Consider the following 25,663-nt stretch of genomic DNA (forward strand, 5'->3'; position numbering starts at 1 on the left):
CTCCAGGAGAGCAGGGCCCCATCGCCTGTAATGGTGACTTGGGAAGACAAAGACCATCACTCCAAATGTCCCCCCTTCTTCCTTCTTCCACCCTCTGTATATACTGAGCATGATGCCATATGGTCTGGAATATCTCTTTGGCCAGTTGGGGTCACCTGCTCTGGCTGTGTCACCTCCCAACCTCCCATGCACCCCCAGCTTCCTCACCAGTGTGGCCATAGGAAAAGCAGAAAAGGCCTTGGCTCTGTGTAAGCCCTGCTCAGCAATAACAAAAACATCTCTATGTTATTAACTCTGTTCAGCACAAATCCAAAACATAGTCCTGTACCAGCCACTGTGAAGAAACCCTTTCAGTACCCCTGCTGAAACCAGAACACTTTTGTAAAGAAAGACAGGGCTCTGCCTGATAGGAGAGGACATATTTAATTTGCCTGAGGTGCACCAACCTGGTCTGCATAACTAGTTTACACCAGCTCTATTAATAAGTCTTTTTCTCATGCATTACAGTTTGAAGTCAAAGGGGTGATTTTTAAAGAATATTTGGTACAGCTTTAATGACAGATGATAGATAAATATTTTGGATATTACACTTGGTCTTGGTATTTGGGGTGGATATCCGTTTCTGGTCACAATCTCATGCTATCTCATTCCCATGAAGAACTGTGTAAAGGGAGAGGTAGAGAAAGCTGTGATACGAAGGGCAGCAAACTATCTGAGTGCTTCAATATCAAGTATACAACCTGGAATTTGAATTGAAAAAAAAAAGCAGCAAAATGGTCAATATTACACTGCTTGACTTTCTGAAGCAATATTTTATTCAAAGGTTTTTCTGGTTTTGTTTTTGTTTGGGTTTGTTGGTTTTTTTTGTGAAAAGGACTGACTATGTTTTATTGCTGTATATTTGCTTATTCTGCCTTGCTGATGGCTTGATATAAGATACGAGAGTATGTTCCAGAGTTATGATTAGGCTTTGGTCCAACCACTGTTGAAGGAATAGACTGACAACGGAAACCCCAACTCTATTTTTAAAGTCTTCTGAGAATGGTCAGAGGGTGCTATTTCCATCAAAGAACTCTGCTGTCATCATAAGGATCCATTTGCAGTCAACAGGCTGTGGTTACTGGGAGAAATTTGTATGCTTACTGGGGGAAGACAGGCCTTGGTATGTTACTATGAAGAAATAAAGGCTTTCAATTTATAAAAAGATGTTAAAAACAACCAATAGCAAGTACTGGAAGTAAAGCTAAATCTCCTGAGAATCCACCTCCCCATGACCACCACTAATTTAAGATCTGCTCTGGGTATTGGTTTCCTTCATTTGTTTATGGGTTTTGTGGTGATTTACAATATGAAGTCTCTCAGCACACCTTTGTTTTAGATGTTAACACATACTGCTTACCAGAAGATTTATTTATAGACGTTGAAAGCAAAGGAAAGCCTAAGATGATATATTCATGTGACCTCTTCCTGATTCAATTACATGACTGTGATGTCTGTATTTTGGGACCAAAATATTCATGCAGTATGCACTTCTGTGTGGACGTACTAATAAATTCTATCATATTGCAGTAGACCTGTATAAGCTTTTCTAATTACAGAAATGAAAAATAGAACTTGAATCTTTTATGAACCTTTTTTGGTTCATAAGCTGACTCTGATATTGAACCTTGCCTTAGTCCTTGAATACATACTTTAGTTAACAATATTTCTAGTATTAATTTATGGAACAAGTATATTAGTATTTATTGAAAAATTTTGTCTTCACTATTATGAGTGGATAGTGTGGGGAAAAGAAGTGCTCTCAAGAGATATACGGAAGATTCACTTCTCTTTGGCAGAATGGCAGAATGTAACGGCTGTGAGACAAAATTGGTAGTTCTGTAAACAGGAAACATCTGCTTTGCTGGCATGTATGTAAGAGAAAAAACAATACAAATGGTTTAATGACTGGAAATACGGTTTGGGTGTTTTTTTAAAGAAAGGTAATAATTAAATTTGTCCTGTTAACTTATCTGTCTTAGCAGTTTACAGTTTAATTTTATTCCCATTATTATAATTTCAGATTTATGTCTTTTTAGATGAGCAGGCACAGGTTTTTTTCTTGTGCTGCCTGACAATATGACTGAAATGCTTAAACATGGAAATACTGAATAGAATATGGCAATGTGAGTACCTTTCAAGTTGAATAGAAGTATAAAGTTACCTATAAGAACATTTGAATTAGGACAAATAAGTATGTCCAAACTTAAGTTTGAAAATAAGTATTTAAATTCCACAACTTTTTATATGTTCACACAGCTTCAGCATGGATCATATGCATTGCATATTGCCTCTTTGCTCTTTGTTCTGTTCATTTCTAATTTGATAAGGAAGCATATGATTAAAGTGCATATTACTCAACTTAAAGAGAGGGATTTGAGTTGTTGAAGAACTGGGTGACTTGTCATTGTTTTGATCTGAAGAAGAAAAGAGAATAAAAGAATACACAACAAAACTCTCCTGGAAGAAACAGTACACTTTCTTTCTCTATGTACATTCTTAATTTATCTCCAAAGAGGAGGTTCACACACTGTCCTCCCTTTCCAAGTTTACAGACCAAGGGTAATTGCTCCTGCTCCTTCACATGACAACTTCTGTCGTGTACCTTTCCCCATGTGCTTGGTAAGGCAAAGCTGCTTCTAGTAGCTAGTCACTATTCCCTTAATCTCAGGACTCCACAGACATCTGTAGTAGTTTTTGGAGACTGCTGATCAATGTTGAGCCATTAGTAAAGACCTGCTAGGATGCATTGATAGAAACTACAGGTAAGAGTGTAAGCCTAGTAGGGTCTAGTTAATTTTTGTCTGTTTCTTTGTTTCTATGTGTTTTGGATTTGGGGTTTTTTGAGGCTTATAAACATTTTTTGAGATTTTACTTTGTTTCCTGTTTCATTTTCTCAGGACTAGTCAAAAAAAGAAAGAAGTTGCTTTTTGTCTTGACAAAGAGTAGGCAAAATGAAAAATCCATGTCATCCACTAGCTTTGTAACTGTAATAAAAATTTCTTTTCAAGTGAGAAATCTGTTCTGTCTTCCAACAAAAAAAAAAATCCAAAATATTCAAAACTTCAATTAGTCAAATGTGTACTGCATATTATACACAAGTGTCAGTCATTGTGTAACAATGAACAATGATTTTGTTTATTAAGAATTGAATTGCCTTAGCAAATAAAGATTAATATAGAGGAGCTTTTGGAAATTTCCCCTAAGGAATTTTGTTGTTGAGGGTTATACCTCAGTTATTTGTCAGAGAAAAAGTGATATGATCATGAAGCAAGACTTCTGATGTAGTTATGTACTTTTGCTCTGAATCTGACTTCTGCATGGACATGTGATACAGAATTACCAAACTTCTGTTCTTAATTGCAGGAAAATGACTCTATTTTTGCAGTACAGGAACCTAAACCAGCTGAATTGTTCTAGCTAGATGGCAAATGAATACATTAAGTTATTTTTCTGGATCATAGCCTCAAACCCAAAACAACCCAAGCATGATTTAATCAAAGAACCTTTTAATTTTTATGAACTTAATTAGGAAGTCTAAATAGTTAAGACTGTGTTGCCTTGGTAAATAATAAATTCAACAGCCAGAATTTTTCCACATCCTTTATCATAAGGAGAAAAGCAGTAGCAGAAATAATAAGCCATACTAAAACTGTTTTCTGTATCAGTTTTACGAAATTAATTTTTCACAATATAAGAGAAAGAAAAAATTCAAATTTTCCAAGTGTTGCAGTAACAATAACTGAAGCAATTAATCCCAATAATAGAGTATGAGTTCATAGGTTTGAAAAGTTCTGTTCTTTTCAGATGTGGAAGTAGTGGAATCCTTTAAAGTGGTGTTCTATGAAGCTTCTGTTTTAGAATTAGTGGAATAATTGACTATATCTACTAAGAAGTTGGAAGCTAGGTAAATTGTGGACTCTTTTTTAATGGATCCTTTAAATGGATTTATACAACAGAAACATATAGTTAACACACTTTATTTTTATACAGATATTTAGGAAGTCTTGGTACGCTTCATCAGCTTGCTAACTTGAGTCACCTTTCTTCAATTATCTTCTTTAATGCAGCAAACCAAGGAATGGGTGTGACAAGTGTTTCATATACATCATTAGCCTATAGCAGCTGTGAAATTTGACTACAGAAAAGTGATTTATCACTCTACCAAAAAAAAAAAAATAGATCAAGTGAAAAAGCACTTTGACTACTCACTTAATTCTGTATTTTCACTGTTGTCTGGTGATTTAGACTCACTTCCCACAAAACACTGTCTAGAAATTCAAAGACCAAACCTACAGCTTTTATTAAAGCTGCTGTATTATCCATGATGTAGGTGGATATTGACTATATGATTTTCCACTTTTGTAAAAACTGACTATGATGCACTGAGTATTTTTTTGAGAATAAGATTAAACTATTTACATAATTATAATGGACATAAATAACACAATTTAAAAACAATTATTTCCTCTATCTAAGTGAATTTTATCAAGCTTTCTGAAAGAATAGTTCTGTATCCTCACTTGATTTTTAGCATTTGTTATTCTACAGATTAAAGAGTGCTACATAGTTTGCAGTACTAAATTTTGGGGAATCCATTCAGTGAAAGTATCTCAGAGAGCAGCTGCAGTGAGAGCTGCAGGTTGGGCTCTGGGAGACCCTTTGCATAAAGAAGGACACAGGACCTGTGGCCCAGCCAGGGGACCAGACACTCGGAGGCCCAGCAGGAGCTCACAGCCCCCAGAGTCTCCTGTGCTCAGACTGTGGTGGTACAAAAGCCATGGGGTTCCTGTGTTCAGGGTCCCTCATGGGGGGCACCAGCTCGAGCTTTATTTTGTTACTTCGTTATTGCACCATGATTAAATTATTTGAAGGATCTGGACATCTGAGACTGCAATGGGAACCCTGTGGTCAAGCAGGTGAGGGAACCTGGTGTGAGTGTGGGGGTGTAGCTGCTAAAAGGTCTCAGTCCCAGCTCAGGTGGTGCAAGAGTGACTGTGCCAGAGGGCCCCTGGGTGGTTGGACAGGGAAGTTTCATTAATGGAAAAACGAGAATAGAATTAGATGCAATTTCTGTTTTCCCAAATTCTGGGGGTCATACTAAACCCATTTGGAATAAATTTTTTTTTTAAATCACAGTTTTAACTTGTTATATAGCCCTTTGGTATAGGTGAAAAGCACTGGACAAAAAGTATATGTTTTTCCCTATATATCTTGGCATAGAATCAGGAACAGAATTGCAAAAGTGCAAGTACAAAATATTTGCACGTGGGAGCATCAGAATTCAGTTATCAGCAAATGTTTTAACAGAGAATATGTCTATGAATATCCAGTGTTTTTAAAAGTATATTGGGTTTACTTTAATTGTGGTGTTGCATTTCATTCCCTTGTTTAGAAAAATATTTGTCCTGGTTTATTTTGCCAGCCTGTCTTGTTTTTTTCCTCATCAAAGAAAAGTCACTGTCAAATTAGAATGACATTTTGCTGGGAGAACTACCCTATGACTAAAAAACAAGAATAAAAAAAGAGAGGAGTTTTATTATCAAGATATTCAAACAGTAGTGTGCACAAAGTTTAAAAGTCAAAACTTTATATGCACATTTTGTAATGGAATATATAAAGCTGGAATTTTACAGTATGAAATTAGTGGAATTTCTGTTTGCTATCATTCTGACTGATGGCACATTTGGTAGAGAAGCTAATTGTAAGATATAGTAATCTTTAGTAATCTTTTTGAGAATATTTATTGCAATTTGTCAAGTGAGAGACTGTGAATACCCATGAAGAAATAAAGCAGGTTGTGTCTTGTTTCTTGTGCGCTCAAGAATTGTGCAGAAAAAAAACTGTATAACTAAAACATAGTTGGAATAAGATAAAGAGAAGACAGCAGAATAATGTCTATTTCTAATTCTAAAGCCTCACTTCAGGTTGTTCATTGCTTTTCACGAGAAGAGATGAAAACATAAATATGTAGAAAACAGAGGGAAAATATATATTTTTGCATTGGGATCAACCCAACTGATGGTCCGTAGTGGATTATAAATCATGTTCTAGCGTTCAGTAACCATGAAGGATTATTTGTCAGTTAGGGGATCTTGAAAAACAAGGATTTTAAGAGACCTCAGGGTATGTATATTTCCTTGTCTCAGAAAAGACTGACTATACCCCTGCAACAGCATACTCACAGATGTTAACATAAATTGCTTTTAAATACCTGTGGTGATAACATGTTCTATAACCAACCCAGTTTTAGAGCCTTACTAGTCTTATCATTAGGAAAGGAAAAGGAAATATTTTTTCCAATACCCAGCCTGAATCTTGCTGCAGTTAAAGATTTATATTACTAGTTCTATGTGTTACACATGGGAAATATAATATTCCTTTCCATTTTGGAGCAGACTCTTATACATATTTTAAAACTATTACTCATGGCCCTAATTAGTTTGTTGGATTTATTTATTTATTTCACTAAACATCAGAGTTTCTGAGATTGTAAGTGCTCTCTGGAGCAGGTTGCTTATGATATTATTCAGCTTGAGGTGTTAAAGATGGATGCTGATCAGTTCGTTTGACTGCCTTCGCCAGGGAAGGGGAGGAGTTGGAGGATCTGGGAAGGGGGATAAGTAGGTACAGCACTCATGGTAGGAAGTTATTTAGAGTAGTGGGAATGTGATCAAACCATGAACCATTCTAGAAAGACCTTCAGAAATTAAGTAACAGTTGAAATTCAGGCTAAATGTTAATTTGTAAATATGAGGGGAAACAAAATCAATCCAGCTTCATGTTTAAAATAATTGGCTCAGAAATTAAAAGTAAGATCTTGGTGTTATAGTATTTCAGCTAATGAACCAGCTTAATACTCATTAATGGCCAAAAAGGGCAATTAAATATTAGAAATTACTTAGAACAGACTAAAGAACACAATAGAGAACATCTTTTTGCTATTCCAGAAACATGGGATTTTTTCCATACCTTTAATAATAAATGGAATTGTGATTATCTTATTTTAAAAAGAAAACATTAGAACTGGAAAATGTTGAGGGAAAGGTCAAATGAGGAACAGGATGACAATCAGATGAGGAACCAATTATTTGAGGTTAGGACATTTTAGACTGGAAAAGACAGGCTGGAAGTGACATGGACAACAAACTTCACTGAAACGTGTGATGTGGGAACTTGGTAATATGAAATGCAACTTGTGGACCCCAGACTGAAAACCAACACAAGAATTTGATTTTCCTGTAGCTGAACTGCATTACTTCAGTGCACAGGAGGTTGCAAATTAGAATTTCACATGAATTCAAGAGCAGGCTGAAGGCTGGACAGGCAGAGGATGGAAGGGAGGCATGTCCCTTTCATGCTCAAGTACAAAAACTGCTTGCCTGGATCTGAAAATATCTTGACCTGAAAACAATGGTGAATCCTGGGTAACTGAGAAGAAATCATAAGCAGCATAAGAAGTTCACTTCTGTACTCTGTCATCAAGATCTTTGCAAAACTAAGTTGCCAAACTCTAGAAAATGGAGAATTCTATAAAGGATTCGTGTATTCATTGATTGTGACTGCTGCCATACCTCCTCCCCCTTTCTTCCCTCCACTTCAAATGCTTATAATGGGGTTAGATTTAGGAGAGATTTTTTGCTGTAGGAAGAGGAAAATCCAGTTCCATATCCTAGGGTAACACTGCTAAAGCTTAAACTTGCAAGTAGAAATACTTTTCTATTTCTTAATTAAGACTGTAAGATTGTTTTTTAAATGGGACAAAGATAATGTTTCCTGTACTTGTTTTAAGAAATGTCTGAACTTATTTTGTGATGTTAGCCATGCACTGATGCTGTGCATTTTGGACAAAGTTCTGCAAAAAATAGAACCTCATGGAGGTAGCTTTTCATTGAGACCATTCCCCTTGGGAAAGGAAGTGGTGGGCTCAAACAAATTTTGGTGGGCACAAACAAATCCATCTTGGGTTAGAGCATTGTCAACTCTGCATGTAGTTACTTATTTTGTGAAAAAAAATGCAGCCACTGTAGACTGCAATTTCGGGTGAACTTTACTTGTTTTCCAAGATTATTCCAGAAAACTCTAAAGAAATGCAGTCCTGTAGAAGAATCAGTTTAGAGCTAGTGTTCAAATGCTAGCAAGATATTTATTTACATCCTGTGCTTAGTGATAGAGTAAGAGATGTGAGTAGAATGTTGTCTATCAAAGAGTGAAGGCAGCTGTGGATTTTTACTTAGTTCATTTTTTCACAGCACTGATCCATAATCAGCAAGTGTCTCACATTAATCAGGCCTGTATAGAGCATCAACTTGATATGCCTGCTTGTTTTACCATAATAACCCAGGAATTCTGGGTTTCCTTGTTTAATAGACATTTATTGGCTTTTTAAAAAATAATATGTATTTCTTGATGGAAAGGATGTATTATCAAATAAAATTTTTCCATGGTTTTACAGAAGAATGTACTTTCAAACAATTCTGTATCACTTTGCATTTAAGTTAGTAATTCCTGTGCAAGTTTGAAGGTTTATTGCAGCTGTGAGTAAATGATAGGCAAAATATGCTTTTCTGAGAAAACTTTCTTCTTGAACTATTATAACAAAGCTGATTCATTATCTAGAACTGATTAATTTTCAGTGTCATGTCAATTTTATTTTATCAGTTCATTTTCAGCTCTGAATAGAATAGAGATTAGCTGGATGTTGACTCAGAAGGTAATAAACTAAATCTAGGGTATAATTTTCCCGCAAAATTTGTATGTATATATTTAGTGTATTCATGGTTCTGTGTTTGATAATATAAAATATATTGAATTGTGTCTATTTCTGGATACAATTTATGTGCATTGTATAAGTCACTACAACTCTTAATTAGGGAATATATATGCAACATAAATGAAAAAGTTTAATTAACTTTTCAAATTTCTTTATTATCCAATTCTGTGTTGATAAACTAGTGAATTGTGAAGGAGCAAGGTCATGTCAACAATATATTAATTTACCTCGACCATTGAATCCCTTTGCAGCAAGTCAAGTAATTGAGTAATAAAAGATCAATTTTGTTTATGTTTTGACTTATTATTTTGTCACAGGAAGCTCAGTTTAAGTTCACCATCACTTTATATTGAAACCTGAGGAAGAAGACAGCCTGAACATCAAGACAAAATAGTGTTTGGTAATGAACTACTGGACTGTGGTTCTTTAAAAATTAATTTTTAAAGCTATATAGTATACTGTTTGATTCTGTATTGCTGAAGGCTAGGAATAAAAGTTTTCAGTTAAAAAAAATTTAAATATTTAATGTATTCACAAAAGACATACTTTTGTGTAGAGTCAAGTTCTATTTTGGTAACTTGTTCATTCTTAAAATTAGAACATATTGAATTTGTAACTGTTTTAGAAATACCTTTGTTTATCAGTGTACATTGACATTACTACATAGTCAAATTCGGAATACAGCTTCAGCTCTAGCCAAAGCAAATAGAAATTTACTTTTGCAGTACACGAAGTTATGTGGTTACCTACTTTCAAAAAACCCCCAAATGTTCAAAACTGTCCTTTTCCTTTTTGCGAAAGTTATGCATTTGTGTGAATACATGAATGGACAATGGACAGTATTGTGACACATTAGCTACATGACACTAGGTAAATTCTGCAGGATTTCAGACCATCTGAAATACATTTTAGCAATTTCAATGTTTCTATATATAAACCTTCTTAGAATTGGGATGGAGTTACTCTGTCTGTGTCCTTTTGCTAAAGGGATGAGAGATTAATCCTAATCAGGTATGAGATTTCTGGACAGAAGGGGAGAACTTTCACTTCCTCTTCATTAAGGAAAAAAACCAGTTAAAAGTTGCTATGCATCTGTATTTGTGCATAGATAGAATTATGGTAGTACAAAATGTATCTCATGGTTAACTTTACATAATTCTTGATGATGCCACTGGTGGAAAGCAGTTATTAGTAACTGATGCTTAGAATGTGTGTACTTTTTGAGGAGCAATAGCAAAAGCAGTTTCTTGAGCAAATGACCACCGTTTATGGATATCCTTTCCTGCCTGTGATTCCACGCACTCTAAGCCTGTTTTATTAAAAACCAACCGACCAACCAACCAACCAGCCAACCAAAACAAACAAACCAACCAACCAACCAAACAACAACAACCCCCCCAACCCCCTCCAAATAACAACAACAACAAAAAACCCAACAAAAAACAAAACCAAGACCCCACCCCCAAAAGTAAATGGACTAGAACATGGAAATGTCAGAGCAGCTAGATGAGAAAAATTGCATTTTAAACACTTACTGAATCAAAACCACTTAAATATGTTGAATTCATGGTTCACAAACTAGGTACCGCAAACAGGGTACTGCTTTTTCATGATAGCATAGCAACTCCATAAAACTCATTTCTATTAGCATCTTCAGGCCAGAAAAGCAATTACAGACCTCAGCCAGAACGATGTTTCTTCAGTGAGAACACTTTAACGCTAAATCATCTTAACAGGGCATAATTGTCTCATTTGCAGATTGTATAGGTTCTGCTAATCCATTATGCTCAGTCCTGAATGAATACTTTTAAAAACTTTACTGCAAAACATTCTGAAATACCGTATAATATCATATTCTTGCCACTTTAAAAAAATAGTTAAAAAAAAAAGTTTAAAAACTACTGAAGTTTTTTTACCCTACATAGCAAATGTCCAGCTTGTTAAGTGTTGTAGCACAAAGGAAAGGGCACACTGGCCATTTAGGTGAATAACAAAAAACCTCGGTGTTGAATGCTGCATACATTTCTTAAAACATTCTGTGCTTGTATTTTGGGATTACTGAACTTAATGATCGATAAGGTTTTTGTGATGCCAGTGTAAATGCTAAGTGCTTATTTTTCTGAATTCTAGAATATTAAAATACTAATTTCATTATGTTAGAAACTCTTGCCCTTTTATGCATGTGGATTTAAAAAGAAAGTAGTAATTTATTTGATTAATTCTCATTTTAAGTAAGTTTTATGTATGTTCATAGAATCATAGAGCAGTCTGGGTTGGAAGAGATGTTTAAACTCATCCAGTTCCAACCCCCCTGCCATGGGCAGGGACACCTTCCACTAGACCAGGTTTCTCAGGGTCCCATCCAACCTGGCCTTGAACAGTTCCAGTGCTGGGGTATCCGCAGTTTCTCTGGGCAACCTGTTCCAGTGTATGCCTAATCTAATCCTACATTCTTTCAGCTTGAAGCTGTGACCCCTTGCCCTATAAAAGATAGGATGTGCCCTTGTAAAATGACCGAAGGCATAACTTTATTTTTTAGGGAAATACGAATTACAATAGAGACTATGCATATACCTCTGTGGAATGAAGAATACTTTAATATAGTAGGGAGAATAAATACAATTTGAGTTATATGGAAGTAATGTAATGTAATGATAAGTGCAAGCTAAGTTGCAAATCTCAATTTTATTCTAAATCTTGGTATTTATAAATTCATGTTTTAGTATTGTACTATTTTTAGCTCTAAAATATGTATGTTCAAATATTGATATGGGAACCAGATGATGAAAAATGTTTTAAACATCTTTATTTTTATCTTACATATGTTCTAATTTTTCCCCACCAAATAGATAATTTTTTAATATTCATTAAGGGAGGCATGTAGTAATGAGTGTTTAATTGTATTGTTAATATTTTGCAACCTATTTCACTGAAGATTAAAAAGCAGAAAATTATTTTATTAATGAACTTGGAAGCTAAAAATTTCAGAGAGCATTTTATAGAAATGGAAGCAGAAGCAAAAGGAAGAAAGATAGATTTTTTGAATTAATTAATTCTTTCTGACTCCTACATCTTAGAATTGTTTGCAAAAATATCTTTAAATCCTTTTCTGTACTGTTGAAACCACTATTGATTGTCATGCAAAGCTAGATAAGAAAAACACTGTCTGTAACTGCTGATTAGTCTGAAATGTAATAGTTGCCCATTTCAGTAGTAGTAGTAATAAGTAGGCAGTGAAGGATCTCTTAAAAGAAAGCCCTGTAACTTGCACACGTGTAAAATCACACAAGTGGAAAACACGCTTTTGATTTCCTTATTTAAAGGGTGTGTCACTTAGCTCCTTTGGTGAAAATGACTTTGTCTCTCCCAGCTTTTATTTCAAGTGGCCAAAGCCATGGTAGTGTCATAGCATTGCAGTTGCATAAGGGGACTGTAAATAGCAGTTCTGCTTTTAGAACATAATTGTTCAAGTGATCTCAGAGTTCAGTACAGGCGGCTGTTGTGTATCTGCTTTGATAATAATAATTAACACCAGTATAAATTTGTAGCTGGAGGGGACAGTGACATATCATATCACTCTTGTTTTATCAGCTTCCGCCCCCTTAAAAACTTGTAAGGCAGTGTCTTTTGGTAAACAGTTACATGCCTGTATAAAAATAAGTGCTTCTACTGCTGCTCTCTCAGAGGTGATTTTCTTAGTAAGTGGACAAGTTTTGGAAAATAAAATTATTTTTAGTTCTATGACACAGTGAAACACTAAATATAATCTGTTTTGGCTTGCTTATATCAGCTTTAGTGTCACATATTAAGAGGTGAAAAAGAGCTTGGCACTTTATGCGTCTGGCATTATATTATGCAATAACTTATAAAAGCGCTTTTCCAGAGTGCTCTTACTCTTGGGGTATGTCTTTTGAGGATCAAGTTCTTATGACTTACTTGAGCTTTCACTTGAAAAATGCCTCCTGGATCTTTGGTTGTGCACAGAGATTTCTATACTACATGAAAATTTAAAAGTTAAAATTCGGCATTCTGAGGAATAGTGTTGATAGTTTACTGTGCTGACAAAGAGCACTGTTGTTTGCAAAATTGCACTAAAGGTTTTTTACTGTAAACGTTAAAAATATTTTGCTAAGTAAAACTTAGTAACAGTGTGCTTACAGTTTGTTTTATATTGCTAAAGAAACAAAAGGACACAACGCTTGTAAAAGTCGTGAAGATAGTGTGCAGTCTGTGTCACTTTGATAAAGTCTTGAATATAAATCTATATGGAAATCTTTACATTTATAGTTGATATAGATATACATCAAAAGAATCTCTGCATATGTACATTATATCAGTCATAGAAGTATAATGTCTTAATTTGCAACAGATGTTGCAGGATTTCTTAACATTATAGTGTGTATATAACTTCTAAATAATTACTTTTTTTTCTTGTACTTCATATTGTGACAGGATGATGAAGTAGTACTTCAGTGTGTTGCCAGTATTCATAAAGAACAAAAGAAGTTTTGCTTGGCAGCTGAGGGACTTGGGAATCGCCTGTGCTTTTTGGAGCCAACATCAGAAGCTAAAGTAAGAAGCTGATACTCTCAACTGGTGTAACTGATCAGTGAATGTTAACCTACTTATTCACAAGCACATTTAATTATGGTTTCTTAAATGTGATGCTAGAGGGACCTTATGTATGTTTTTCTTCCTGACTTCATCTTAGAATTGTTTGCAAAAATTTCCTAGAGATTCCAAATAAATTTTGAGGCACACTTGTGAACAGTTGAAAGCTGCTATTCTTTAACTAAGAAAATTGCTGTAACTGAAATACTTCCTATTTTCAAGATAAGTCTCCAGACTGTTACTAAGATTTAAGTTCACTAAACACATGTATTTCTATTACTGCTGCAGGTTGAAATCTATTGATACACTGGATTGATAATTTTAGAAGCATAGTCACCTGTTAGTTACTGGTGTTAAGCATTGCTCCTGACTTCATTATCAATCAGGACCTTAAATGTACAGGGACAAAAATGATTAAGTAAAAGAAAATTTTAAAAGATTAAAAATGACAAATTGAAAATAGAAGCTAGAGAAATGGGAAAAAAAAAAAAGCAAAAAATCCCCAAGTAATAAGCAGAGCTTGAGAGGAGAAAGGAGAGAAAAGATGAAACTGTAAACCTCTACTAGAACAGAATGTTAAGAATAAATCAAATGGAGGAGGACCTCCTCTCTCTTTTGTTCTCTCTGCATCTTTTTCTTAAATTGTTTTTATTTCTTCACTTTTCACGACCTTAAAATGCAATGTTATCAAGAATTTTGTTCTCTCTTGTGACTCCTATGTAAACAAGAAGTCCATATCCACTTTAAGGCTCATCCACAGCCATGATATTTATCATGAATCACGGAATATGGAATTGTTACTGTTGGAAAGAGTCTGTGGAGGTCATCAAGTCCAAACTCTCTACTTAGAATAGGTTCAGACAGAACAGATTGCTTAGGACACCCGGGTCAGAGTTTGAGTATCTCCAAGGGTGGAGACTCTACAACCCCTCTGGGCAACCTGTTCTACTGTTTACCATGCTCACAGTAAAAATAGGGGGTTTTGTCTTGTTTAAAAAGTATTTGCTGTATTTCACTTTGTGTCAATTGCCTCTTGTCCTTTCCCTGGGTACTACTGTGTAGTCTCTGGATCTGTCTTCTTTGTACTTTTCTGCCATGTATTTGTATACATTGATGGTTCCTCTTGAGACTTTTTTCCCTTGGACATATCTTTCTTTGGATATATCAGTGCCAAGAAATTGGAAAAAAAAAAGTCTTCTTTGAATGTAAGTTTCATGTTTCAAAACCAGCAGACATTGATTCAAAAATTGAGATTTCCTAAAAGAGTTCATATTATTATGTCATAAGATTCTGAATCTTATCTATCTAGTTACTGCTGTAAATATCTTCTATAAACCTCATACATCAAATAAGATCACGTACCTTCTCTTCTGTTCGTCAGTGAGATTAGAGAACTACAATATTTGTGGTGTCATTCTAAAAGACAGGAAAGCAGTAATATGTAGGGGAAATGTTTTTTCTTTTGAACCTGAAGAATTTTCATTTTACTGTGAGGAATACAGCTCAAGGAATGTAAAATTGCTGTGTTGTCAAGTTATGAAGAATGGATTTATATTGTTTTCATACAGGAAAATAGTATGTACCTCAAAACCACACAAGTAGACATTAAGTATAGATCAAAAAATTAAAATAAACGTGTTCAACCCCACTTTTCATCCTACTTCACCTGTTCTGCTGATCTGTTCTTGTACTGTTTAATTACTTTTACAGTATGTCCCCCCAGACCTTTGCATCTGTAATTTCGTCCTTGAGCAGTCACTATCTGTCAGAGCCCTTCAAGAAATGCTGGCCAGCACAGGGGATAATGCTAGTGAAGGGGTAAGTAAATTTACCTCAAAGAAAATGAAATCTGAATATAGATTTTCCTCATTTTTTTCCTTGTCCAGGATTTTCTAGAAGAGGGTCCTGATGCCAGAGTTTTCTTGCGACATTATAGCGCCACTACTGTATTCATATTAATTTCTCTTTGACAGTGAGGAGCTGGTGCAACTGTCTTTTGAATATTTGCAATCCACAAATCCAGAAACATCATCAATTTGATTGCTTTGACCCCAGTTCTCCAATTTCAGCTGAATCGAGCTGAATTGAACTTTTATTCTCTTACAAAGTGAGCGTGATAAAACTCTATGGCTTTACTTATTCTACACCCTAATGGTTTTTCCTGCACTTCAGCTCTTTAACTGGCACATATTATTGCACAGATGAGAAAGATGGAGATCTGTCACCTCTGATCTTGCACTGTCAACCTTTGCATACATGGTTTTCAGACTTATTAATACTGATCTTTTGTTTTCCACTACATAAAAAATGATGATTTTTTATTTTTGCAATTACATTGCATTCTATAAAACACAGGCTTAGGAAATCAAAAGATTGATTTAAACATTTCTAGTATTCCTAAGAAATTACATAATTTTTAATATTTCCAAAATATTCACCCCAAACCTCAGCTGAAAGATTTAATCTGAGGTTAATAAAGATATATGAATATTTTATTTGGGATTGGAAGTAGAGGAAATGTCTGGTGAAAATGATCACACTCTTGCTTAAGGAGCAATAGACAATAAAAAAGACAATGTAATCTGTTGTGCTGTATTTATTTTGAAAGTATCTCTTCCTGCATTTATTTTGAAGTTAGGTACAATCCGTTGGGGAAACTGCAGTAGGAATACAGCAGTTCATTCTAATAGCAAGGCTGAAATAAAAAGTGGTTTGTTTTTCATATTAAATTTAGATTGGAACAGAGTTCTGCTGTTAGTTTTAGATTTTTCTACAGGAAGAATGTAGCTTATTCAATTTGGAGGTTTTGTTTTTTTGGTTTGGTTGTGTTGTTTTCTTCTTTTGTTTTTTTTTAGTAAGTCAGCCTTAAAGTTACAAGCCATTCACTTAAAAAACTCTCAGTAATAAAATAGCACGAATTGTTTCATTGCTTGTTGTCAGTATTCATATATTTGTTGCAAACTGAATACTGAAGACATGTAATTTTCTTCTGATGACCTGTTTGTAATTACAGTTGACTTTGCTGTTAAGACTTTCCTTTTTCATTAAAATAAAGAAAGTTTTAATGTATAAAAAACGTATTATATTCACTGCTACATGTTTTTCCAGTTTTCTTCACCAAACAGTGAAGTTCCTGCAGGATTAAAACCTTCTTTTTACGAATGACATATTTTGAAGAAGCTTGGTGGTAGTTTAACTTATGTGTGGTTCACAGCGTGTAAAACCATTTGCCTACAGGTGTATAACCATTATTTGAGTTCTTAGAGTATCCTTTAATTATCTTTGTCCCTTCCAAATGAATCCAAGGATGAGAACTGACCTTAAATACCATCCAAAAGGAGTTCAAAAGACGAGTGTTAAATCCTCTAAAGGAAGCATATGGTTGCCACTCCCTGATCTTGTCACAGTTTTACATATTCAAAATTAACAACTGTACTTGGTTGAAACTATGGATGCAGTTCCTTTAATGAATCTGAAACATGTTTAAGATTAACATTAGCAAGTAGATATTCCTAGTATACCCTTAAACTGTTCTGGGCAGTAGGTATGCTATTTTCTCTTTCAGATTTCAGTTTCTGTATGTATATATACATATTTATGTTGTCATTTTTTTTAATGCCTGCGTGAAGTTTATAAGAAAGGTAAGTAGTATCTTATTTAACTTAAAATATGTTCTTGCAAATGCTGTGTTTTACTAAATCATAATGAAAATTAGGTAACAATAAAAGCCTTTGACGAAAAAACCCCATTTGCTCCTTTGGCAGATATTTGGCTATTGCTGTAGCAACTTCATTATTATGATTTTTTCCTCACTGTGTACATTTCATAATCTGTTGCAATATTTGCACTTATTCTTTGAACTGTCATAGCTCTTCATGTTGTTGCATAGTTCTGATCATGGTCCATGATCAGTGGAGTTCTGACTTTGTCCATCCTGTTCTGCAGGCAGCCCAAGGGGGTGGCCACAGAACCCTGCTGTATGGCCACGCTATACTACTTCGACATTCGTTCAGTGAAATGGTAAGTGAGGGAGCACTTGCACTGAATGAATAGCATGAATAATAAATGTATTTTTACCAAAATAAATACCACGTAAATTTGGAATTTTTTCCAAGCTATTGTCTGCACTAGATGAAAAAGAAGTTAATAACTTATGGTGTCTAAACACAACAGGATTGTTCAGATTCTTTATCTAACTCAGAATCATAGTGGAAAAGCTCCTTTGGCCATGGATTATTGCTGTGTCCTTAAGGAATTCATTTTAATGATACTTCCACTAGCAAGTACTTCTACAGCTAGAATTTGTTGTGATATATGTTATTTTTTTCCCCATATTTTATGAGATAAGGTGTTCCATTTGACATCCCATAGTTCCCAGGGATTATGCCCACAAAGGTGCTGTCTTCAGGCTGCCTTGTATAGATTTCATCGTACTATATTCTACAACTGGAAAATTTCAGCTGTTTTGAATCTTTGACCTACTAGGGCCCATGTAAATACACCTAATAGAAGGCTGAAGAAATGAGAAGTTAGGAAAATATTTCCCTTCCTTTTTCCTGTACTAGAAAATGCTACATTAATCTTCAAACTTCATTGCTTATGTTTATAAACCATAAAAATTGTAGTTGCCTTGATATACCTTAGTTGCAAGTATGATTACTGCCTTTTGGTATGTTTTTTAATGTTTTCATGAATCAAATTTGTTATGATAGGGCTGTAATTGGATGTTTTCCTGTTCCTATCTGATGAGCTATATGAAACTTCAGAAGGTAGAAGCTAAATTGCACAGCTGAAGTAGAAATGTGCTGCAGTGGAAAATAATTTAGATGTTTTAAGTTCAGGAAGAGCTTCTGTACAAATATCTTCATGTTTAACTAATTAAAAATATGATAGTAAGATGATGTAATGTGAATGTATTCATTTGGCATGTGTGTTAATGGATACTGTCGGGTTTTTGTTTTCAATAACTTCACTGTTTTGCAGTATTTGACATGTTTAACATCATCGAGATCCCAGACAGATAAACTTGCCTTTGATGTGGGACTACGAGAAAATGCAGCAGGTATGGCAAGTTATTTTTGAAGGAAAATGAGTCACTCATTTCTGGTTTTAGAAGAGGCATTGAGTTTAATGTAACTGTAAGCTTATGAATGGGGTCCTTATGTTTTCATCAGGAATAAGATGACTGAAAGAAATGACTGTCAGTACTAATGACTTTCAGCAAATTAAATGACTTTGTGTAAGAATGTGAGAGAGTCTTGCAATTAAACTGACTTAACACAACTGCAATAAAATGAGGGATAATGGTCAAAGTAAAAAATTTCTGTCAAATAAAATAAATATGATGCATTTGTTTTGGTTTTGTGTTCTGACACTATGGAAAAGCCATATATTGGTGCATTCACAATATACATTGTAACCAAGAATCAAAAGAAGTTTGCAACTTGTAGTGCAGGAAACCAGAAAATGTGTAATGAGCACACTGCTAAAAGAGCTGGATAGAAATACACACATAAAATGGACAAAACAATAATGGGACGAAGTGGAAGAGATACAACACAAATGTGACATTACTAGAAAGATTTAAAATCTAATTAGTGTATTTCTGGGAGTACTGCCATTAACATTATTGCTGACAGAAATACAGTAAAAAAAATTCTGTGCTTCCATGAAAACACATATAAATTATGAGTTGCAACTGGGAGCTATATTACATGAGTGCAAAGGTAACTTAGCCATAAAGAGCCACAAATAGATTTACATGCTGCTGTGTGCATAGTGGTCATGGTTACTGAAAGTGATGAGTACTCCTCAGAATATAACAGGTGACTGTAGTACTCAGGCCCAGATGTATATCTCAAAGGGAAAATCTAAGTATCTGTATACACAACTCATTAATATAGAGCTTCAAATAAAGAAATACCAGTTGTGATAACATAAACCTGTGCTTTCTATTGCTTTTTCATTATTTTGAAAATAAAATCAAATAGACTAATTGATGATGGAGAGGCACTGGCAGTGTAGGTGTTAAAATTTTTGTAAATCATAATCTTTGAATCTTTCTTTTCAGGGGACTCTCTACAAAAGTTTCTCTTTTTAATGAGTGAAGTTTGTCTTTCAGTTGTTTATAACCATACAGAAGATGTCTTTAGACAGATATTAGCAGCCTGTTATTTGGCTATCTTTGATGGCTGCCTTAGTTGGAGAACATTTTCTATAGGCATGTTGAGAAAAGGAATGTATGTCATAAAAGGAATATGTATGTTTAATCTCTAAGAAAATAGTGTCAGTGGAATCTGTTTTTATAATTTTATAGCTTTTTTCAGAATTATTGTACATTTTTCTGCGTCTATCAATGAGGTTTTATAACAAGTATCTGTAGTTGTTTCATTGGTATTTCCTTAACTGTACATACTCAAGAAAACCCTTGTACACATAGGTAAGATTCAAAAAAGCAACACATAAAAAGAATGCTTTGTTGCATTTCTGCACAGAGGGTTTTGGTAACTACTGCATGCCTGGAAAGCTCATAAACTGACTACCATAGAATCACTTCCCCTTGCCCTACTTCCTCACCTATGAAACTATCCTAATGAATCAGTTTGAGCTGCAGGATGTATTCTTCATGTAGCAGAGGGAAAAGCCATTGGCTATTAAAAACTATTCCCTTTGAAGATTTAGCATTTTACATTTGTATGGATGTAACTAGTAATTTTGTTTTAAGGAGGTTTTACATGAAATATCTTAATCAATCAAACGCATATCTGTGCTTTGTCTGATTCTACCAAATTTGCCATTGCATTTTTTTTCCCCTTCGCATTGTCTGGTGAGAAATTTGAATTCAACTTGTTTTCTTCAAGGTCCTATCTTTCACACTCTGAAGAGTGTGAAATTGTGAAATGAATTAGGTAATCTTCCCAGAATCAGTGTGTGTGTGTGCAGAGTAACTTGGAACATTTAACATGTAGTGTTTAATGTGTAGGAAACGTTCTATGGTTGTCACCCTTAAGTTTGGCTATTTTGTAATCGTATGGTTTGTAGTGCTAGTCGAACTGCTTCCAGATCTGATATGCTACATGGTACAGAAGGTTGTGAATTAAATATGACCATTAAACAAAAGAAGACACAAAAGATGATATATAAGATGAAGGTAGCTGTCAGCAAGTTACTGGCAAGGAGAACCTCCAAGGGAGAGCAGTATTGAGCAGTATTTTGTAAACAGTGTCTTTGAAAGTACTTGAAAAGGGAAATATCAGATATGACAAAGATTGGTTGACAAAAAGTTTCAAGGAAAAACAAAAGGACTGAAAATCATTGAAAAGAGTAATGATGTGGTCTTATAAGGTGAATGTCCTGTAAGACCATTTTTATAATGATATTTCAATGTTGAATAAAGATATCCTTAGATCTCTTGGGAGTTGTCTGTTTTGTAGAACCTTGATTAGTGCCTCTGTCCTATAGGTGAGGCATGCTGGTGGACAATACACCCTGCTTCTAAGCAAAGGTCAGAAGGAGAAAAAGTTCGAATAGGTGATGACCTTATCCTGGTCAGTGTGTCCTCTGAAAGATACCTGGTAAGTTTGTTTCTTTAGACAGCGGTCAAATGATGGGAAAATACAAAGTTCTGTGAGGATATGGCGAGATTGGTTGGGATTCTTATGAATTATTTTTTTCTGATCTAGGGAATAATGTCTGGTTGTAATGCATTTTTATTTTTCCTCACAGAACGGGGTGCATGTGTGTGAGTCCCTCCTCCAAAACAAGACCGCTTCCATGCCTTTTTCCCAAATTTGAGAGTACTAATTCTAGAAGAATATTTATATGTTTACTTTATAATGCATTCTGGTTTGTTGATAAATTGATATACTAAATATTTTAGGTGTATAATTTTCACTCTTTCCTGTTACCATCGTCTTATTTCAGCATCTCTCCGTGTCAAATGGAAATATTCAGGTGGATGCCTCCTTTATGCAGACATTATGGAATGTACATCCTATATGCTCAGGAAGCAATATTACAGAAGGTTTGCGATTTTATTTATTTAGAATTGTATATAAATTAGATTAATTTGTATGCTTTTGATAAAGAGTGAAAATTAAAAAAACAATTCACCTTCAGAACATCAACCAAAAAGTTTAATGAAAATAAAGAAAAGGAGCTTAGGAGAGAAGAATACTTGAAGAGAAAGCAGGGAAACACAGATACATCAGTATCTGGATTAACTGAAGGAAAGCTAAATGAGTGCTGTAACTTCAGAATAACAAAAAAACTGCATGAGAAATGAAGACTCGGTTTAATTTGGGGGAGTAGGAGCTGCAGTATAAAGCCAGAAAACTTAGGTTTTTGCATACAATTTTCCTAAATTCTGTTCTCCAACTACAGATAAAGCAGAAGAGAGATAAAGGTACAGGCAAATGGAAAGCAGTTTTCTCAAAGTTCCTATTTCAGTCTCTTAGTTCTGTTTTTTAAGGGCATTTCCTCAATATCCTTTCTGGATGTTACAGCCATGCATCCTTATTGTCTTCTCTTATTCAGCCTAAATCAAAGGATTTCTTTCTAGAAATTTTACAGCACTTTATGGTCATGTTTGAAAAGCATCACCTTCTTCTGTGAAATGTCTTGTTCTGTACTGAAAATCTGATCCACGCAGTATCTCTGCTTATTTCAGTGCCATACTTTGTCATTAACATAGCAAACACTGTAGTTCACCTCTCCTGTTCTCTGTTCAAAGTATCAGCACTTGACATTCACAAATGACCTAAATGTCTTTAAGTCAGGATCATTTTGTATCCTTTGTTTGTAAAATTAATCATTTATTATATAATAATATACAATATCATAGGACAAAATGGAGCTCTAAGGGAACTGAGAGAAATACAGCACTTCCCTGGGATCAGCCATAGTAAGTCTTGATAGAAGATGACTACCCTGGAGTTAGACTTAATTTAGTAGTCTTACTTGAGCTATGGTTGGGCTCTTCTAGCCCCAAGTGGTTTAAATCAGCATCCCACAGTGTTTCTGCGCACTAGCCCATAAGGAACTTGTCTCAGAGTCTTAGGTTTTCATTTTAAGAGCATATGGGATATGGATCTTGCTTGTAATACTGTCTGATTGCTTTGACATGCTAGAGCTGGATATTTAAAAATGGCTTTCTGGGAACCTGCCCTTAAAGGTCATAAATAGAATAGGGGTCAACCCTGGAAAAGGCTGTGTTTTCTCAGGTTTCACAGGTAAAACAAAAACAAGCAAATGGAAAAACCATCCTACAGCAAAGTTTAAAACTTTTAACAGATGAAAAACATAATGAGCTATGCAGAGAGATCATGGAAGACCGGTGGTATATTTTAGATTTCTGTATCTGAAGGGATTTGGCAGCTAAACTTCCTGAGCTTACAGAATTACAGAGTCATTGAGGTGGAAAGGATCTGGTCCAATCTACTGTCCAAGATGATCCACCTGGAACAGTTTGCCTAGGAATATATCAAGACAGGTTTAGACTGTCTCCAGGGATGGAAACTCCACAATATGCCTGGGCAACCTGTGCCAGTGCTCAGGCACCTTCACAATGAAAAAGTGTTTCCTGATGTTCAAACAGACCCTGTCATGTTTCAGGGTGGGCTCATTGCCTCTGGTTCTGTCACTGGGCACAACTGAAGAGACCTTGATCCTATACTCTTTACATTGATAAGTTCCCCCCAGAGCCTCACCTCGCCTCTCCTCGCCTCTCCTCGCCTCTCCTCTCCTCTCCTCTCCTCTCCTCTCCTCTCCTCTCCTCTCCTCTCCTCTCCTCTCCTCTCCTCTCCTCTCCTCTCCTCTCCTCTCCTCTCCTCTCCTCTCCTCTCCTCTCCTCTCCTCTCCTCTCCTCTCCTCTCCTCTCCTCTCCTCTCCTCTCCTCTCCTCTCCTCTCCTCTCCTCTCCTCTCCTCTCCTCTCCTCTCCTCTCCGACAACAGTCCCAGTTGTCTCAGCCTTTCCTCATGTGTCACATATACTGATTTCTTAATCATCTCAGTGGCCTTCTGCTGTACTTGGAGCCCTTATACTGTGTAGCCCAGAATGGGTTGCATAATTCAAAATACTGTAATCAAAAAAAATTAGGTGTTGGGTAAGCAGAGAAGTAGGTTTTCTGTGTGTCAATCATTTTTTTTCTCAACTATTTAGGCTTTGGTTCAATTTTATATAGGTTCTCAGAATGGTTTATGTGAGAGGTGATCATATGTCAAAATATAGCAGTCTAGCTCAAGTGGAATGAACAGAGAGAGAGAGTGGGATTTCCTGAGTCTAAAACTGGATTGGGAATTAGACAATGCCCTTTTTGCAGTATTTGTAAAACTCCTGAGAAAACATAAATAACAGAAAAGTATATTTTTTCCACATTATGTCTTTGCTTTTACTTTTACATTAGTTGGCAGCAGGATTATTGTCAGTTACAATTTTCCTAAATTACAAATTTATATTGAATCAGCTGGATAGTATGACAGTTTCCTTCTATACTTCCTCCTTCATGTGTGTTCTTTTAAAAGGCAATAATTTCACTTACAAGGTCAGAACAGTTTGGACTAGGGTGTGATGAATCATTCTTCTCCTACACCATCTTTATCTTTTCTTTTTAATGTGAGGCAGAGTGCCTGGTTTTGACCTGTACTCTTTGTGTTAAATGGGTTGGAAAGCTAACTTCCATTAAACTTAATCTTCAGAGCTGCAAAGTGTTCTTCTGCCCTCAGTCTCCTGCTGCTGCTGTGCACTTTTGATTTTGACACAAATTATAAATGTCAGAACAAACTGATGAACTCATGAAACTATTTTATTTTGAGAACAATTAAACTGTATTAAGGGGGAGGAAACTATAGTATTACCTATTTGATTTGGCTTTTACCTAAAGCACTCAATTTTCAAAACAATAATTGTTTTTGTTGTTTTAAAGAAGTTTTTAATCTGCTTTTCTGTCTCAGAATCCTAATTTGAGTTTTAAATGTTGAAAGTTTGCCTTTTTTGTTTTGTTTTTTTCTTTTTTTTTTTATTTTCAGAAGAAATAATTTTAAGTAAAAAAGATATTATAAAATAGTATGTTGTCACATTAAATTTGTTCTTGTTTAGTTTCAGTTATGAGTGAAAATTTGGAAAATATATCTTATCTAGGTATTTTTTATTTTTTAAACTTTTATGAGGGTGTTATTTTCATAGTCAGTGTTTTAGCTAACGAGTAAATGAACTTCTTCAGGATATCTTCTTGGTGGGCATGTAGTACGTTTTTTCCATGGCCATGATGAGTGCTTGACAATTCCATCTACAGATCAGAATGATTCACAGCACAAGTAAGTGATGGTGCATTTTTGTATATTTCCTTCTTTCAAAAATGAAACAGATTGCAATTGAATTTGAGGTTAGGTAGAATAAACACTCTTTACAGCAGTTTTTAATTAGGCAGTGACATTGTACAAGAAATTGAGACAACTAAGCAGAAAATCAGTCATGAGTTCTTTCATAGTTGAATTTCAAGTAGTTGATTTCACTGAGATTTCATCCTGTTATGTTGCTTGTCCCTAGTGCATACTGCTGTAAGTAGAGGTAAGAAAGTGTTAGCAGGAGGATGGTAATGTGAAAAAAAAAAAAATCCCTAAAAAATCTCTGTAAGTTTGGCCTCTAACAATGACTTTCATATTTTATATATTTTGCACTTTTTTTTGCAGGTTTTTAGCTTTCTCAAATTTGAGTAATATATTAGGAAAATCATATCATATTAGACTAAACCACTTTTGTATTAAACCTATATCTACAGTTTTAATCTATTATATTGATTTATTATTAGAATTTTTCTGTATTTTTTGATGTTTTTGTTAATCAGAAGCAAAGCTAATAATTTTGCTATTTTAAAGCTGCTAGCTTTAAAAATCATATTTAAAAATTAAGTCCTTTATATCCATTGTGGCAAATAAGTTGTTCTTTAGGTAATTTGATACCACAAGTAACATTCAATTATGTCAGTAAACTTGTCAGCTCTAAATTTTCCATGTTTATGTTTCTGTGGAGTAAAAATGTCTCCAAATCTTAAAAAGAACCCAAAACCCAGAAAAATTCACTTGGTGATTTTTTTATTGCTGTTTTCTTCATATATGTAAAGAAAAAAAGTTTTGACTGTGTATGAGAAGGTACACACCTAGTATAAAAATACTGGCAATAGTATAAGGATCTAGATACTTTGTGTTGAACAAATGTTGTATTCAGGCTTCTTTTGTAAGGGA

At 34.8% G+C, this 25,663-nt stretch overlaps 1 protein-coding gene across 17 annotated transcripts in view; it reads left to right on the forward strand.

Annotated features, from left to right (window-relative positions):
• RYR3 (ryanodine receptor 3) overlaps positions 1-25,663 on the forward strand; it is a 201,968-nt gene that overhangs the window by 36,318 nt on the left and 139,987 nt on the right. For all 17 annotated transcript variants that reach the window (XM_048306945.1, XM_048306949.1, XM_048306947.1 and 14 more), the window contains exons 2-9: positions 13,265-13,384; positions 15,134-15,241; positions 17,053-17,064; positions 17,369-17,443; positions 18,407-18,485; positions 20,885-20,997; positions 21,347-21,446; positions 24,643-24,736. In XM_048306945.1, the coding sequence (XP_048162902.1) occupies positions 13,265-13,384; positions 15,134-15,241; positions 17,053-17,064; positions 17,369-17,443; positions 18,407-18,485; positions 20,885-20,997; positions 21,347-21,446; positions 24,643-24,736 (701 nt within the window). The remainder of the gene's footprint in view (positions 1-13,264; positions 13,385-15,133; positions 15,242-17,052; positions 17,065-17,368; positions 17,444-18,406; positions 18,486-20,884; positions 20,998-21,346; positions 21,447-24,642; positions 24,737-25,663) is intronic.

The sequence above is a fragment of the Corvus hawaiiensis genome, chromosome 6 (genome assembly GCF_020740725.1).
Source record: "Corvus hawaiiensis isolate bCorHaw1 chromosome 6, bCorHaw1.pri.cur, whole genome shotgun sequence".
In the NCBI taxonomy this organism is placed as follows: Eukaryota; Metazoa; Chordata; class Aves; order Passeriformes; family Corvidae; genus Corvus; species Corvus hawaiiensis.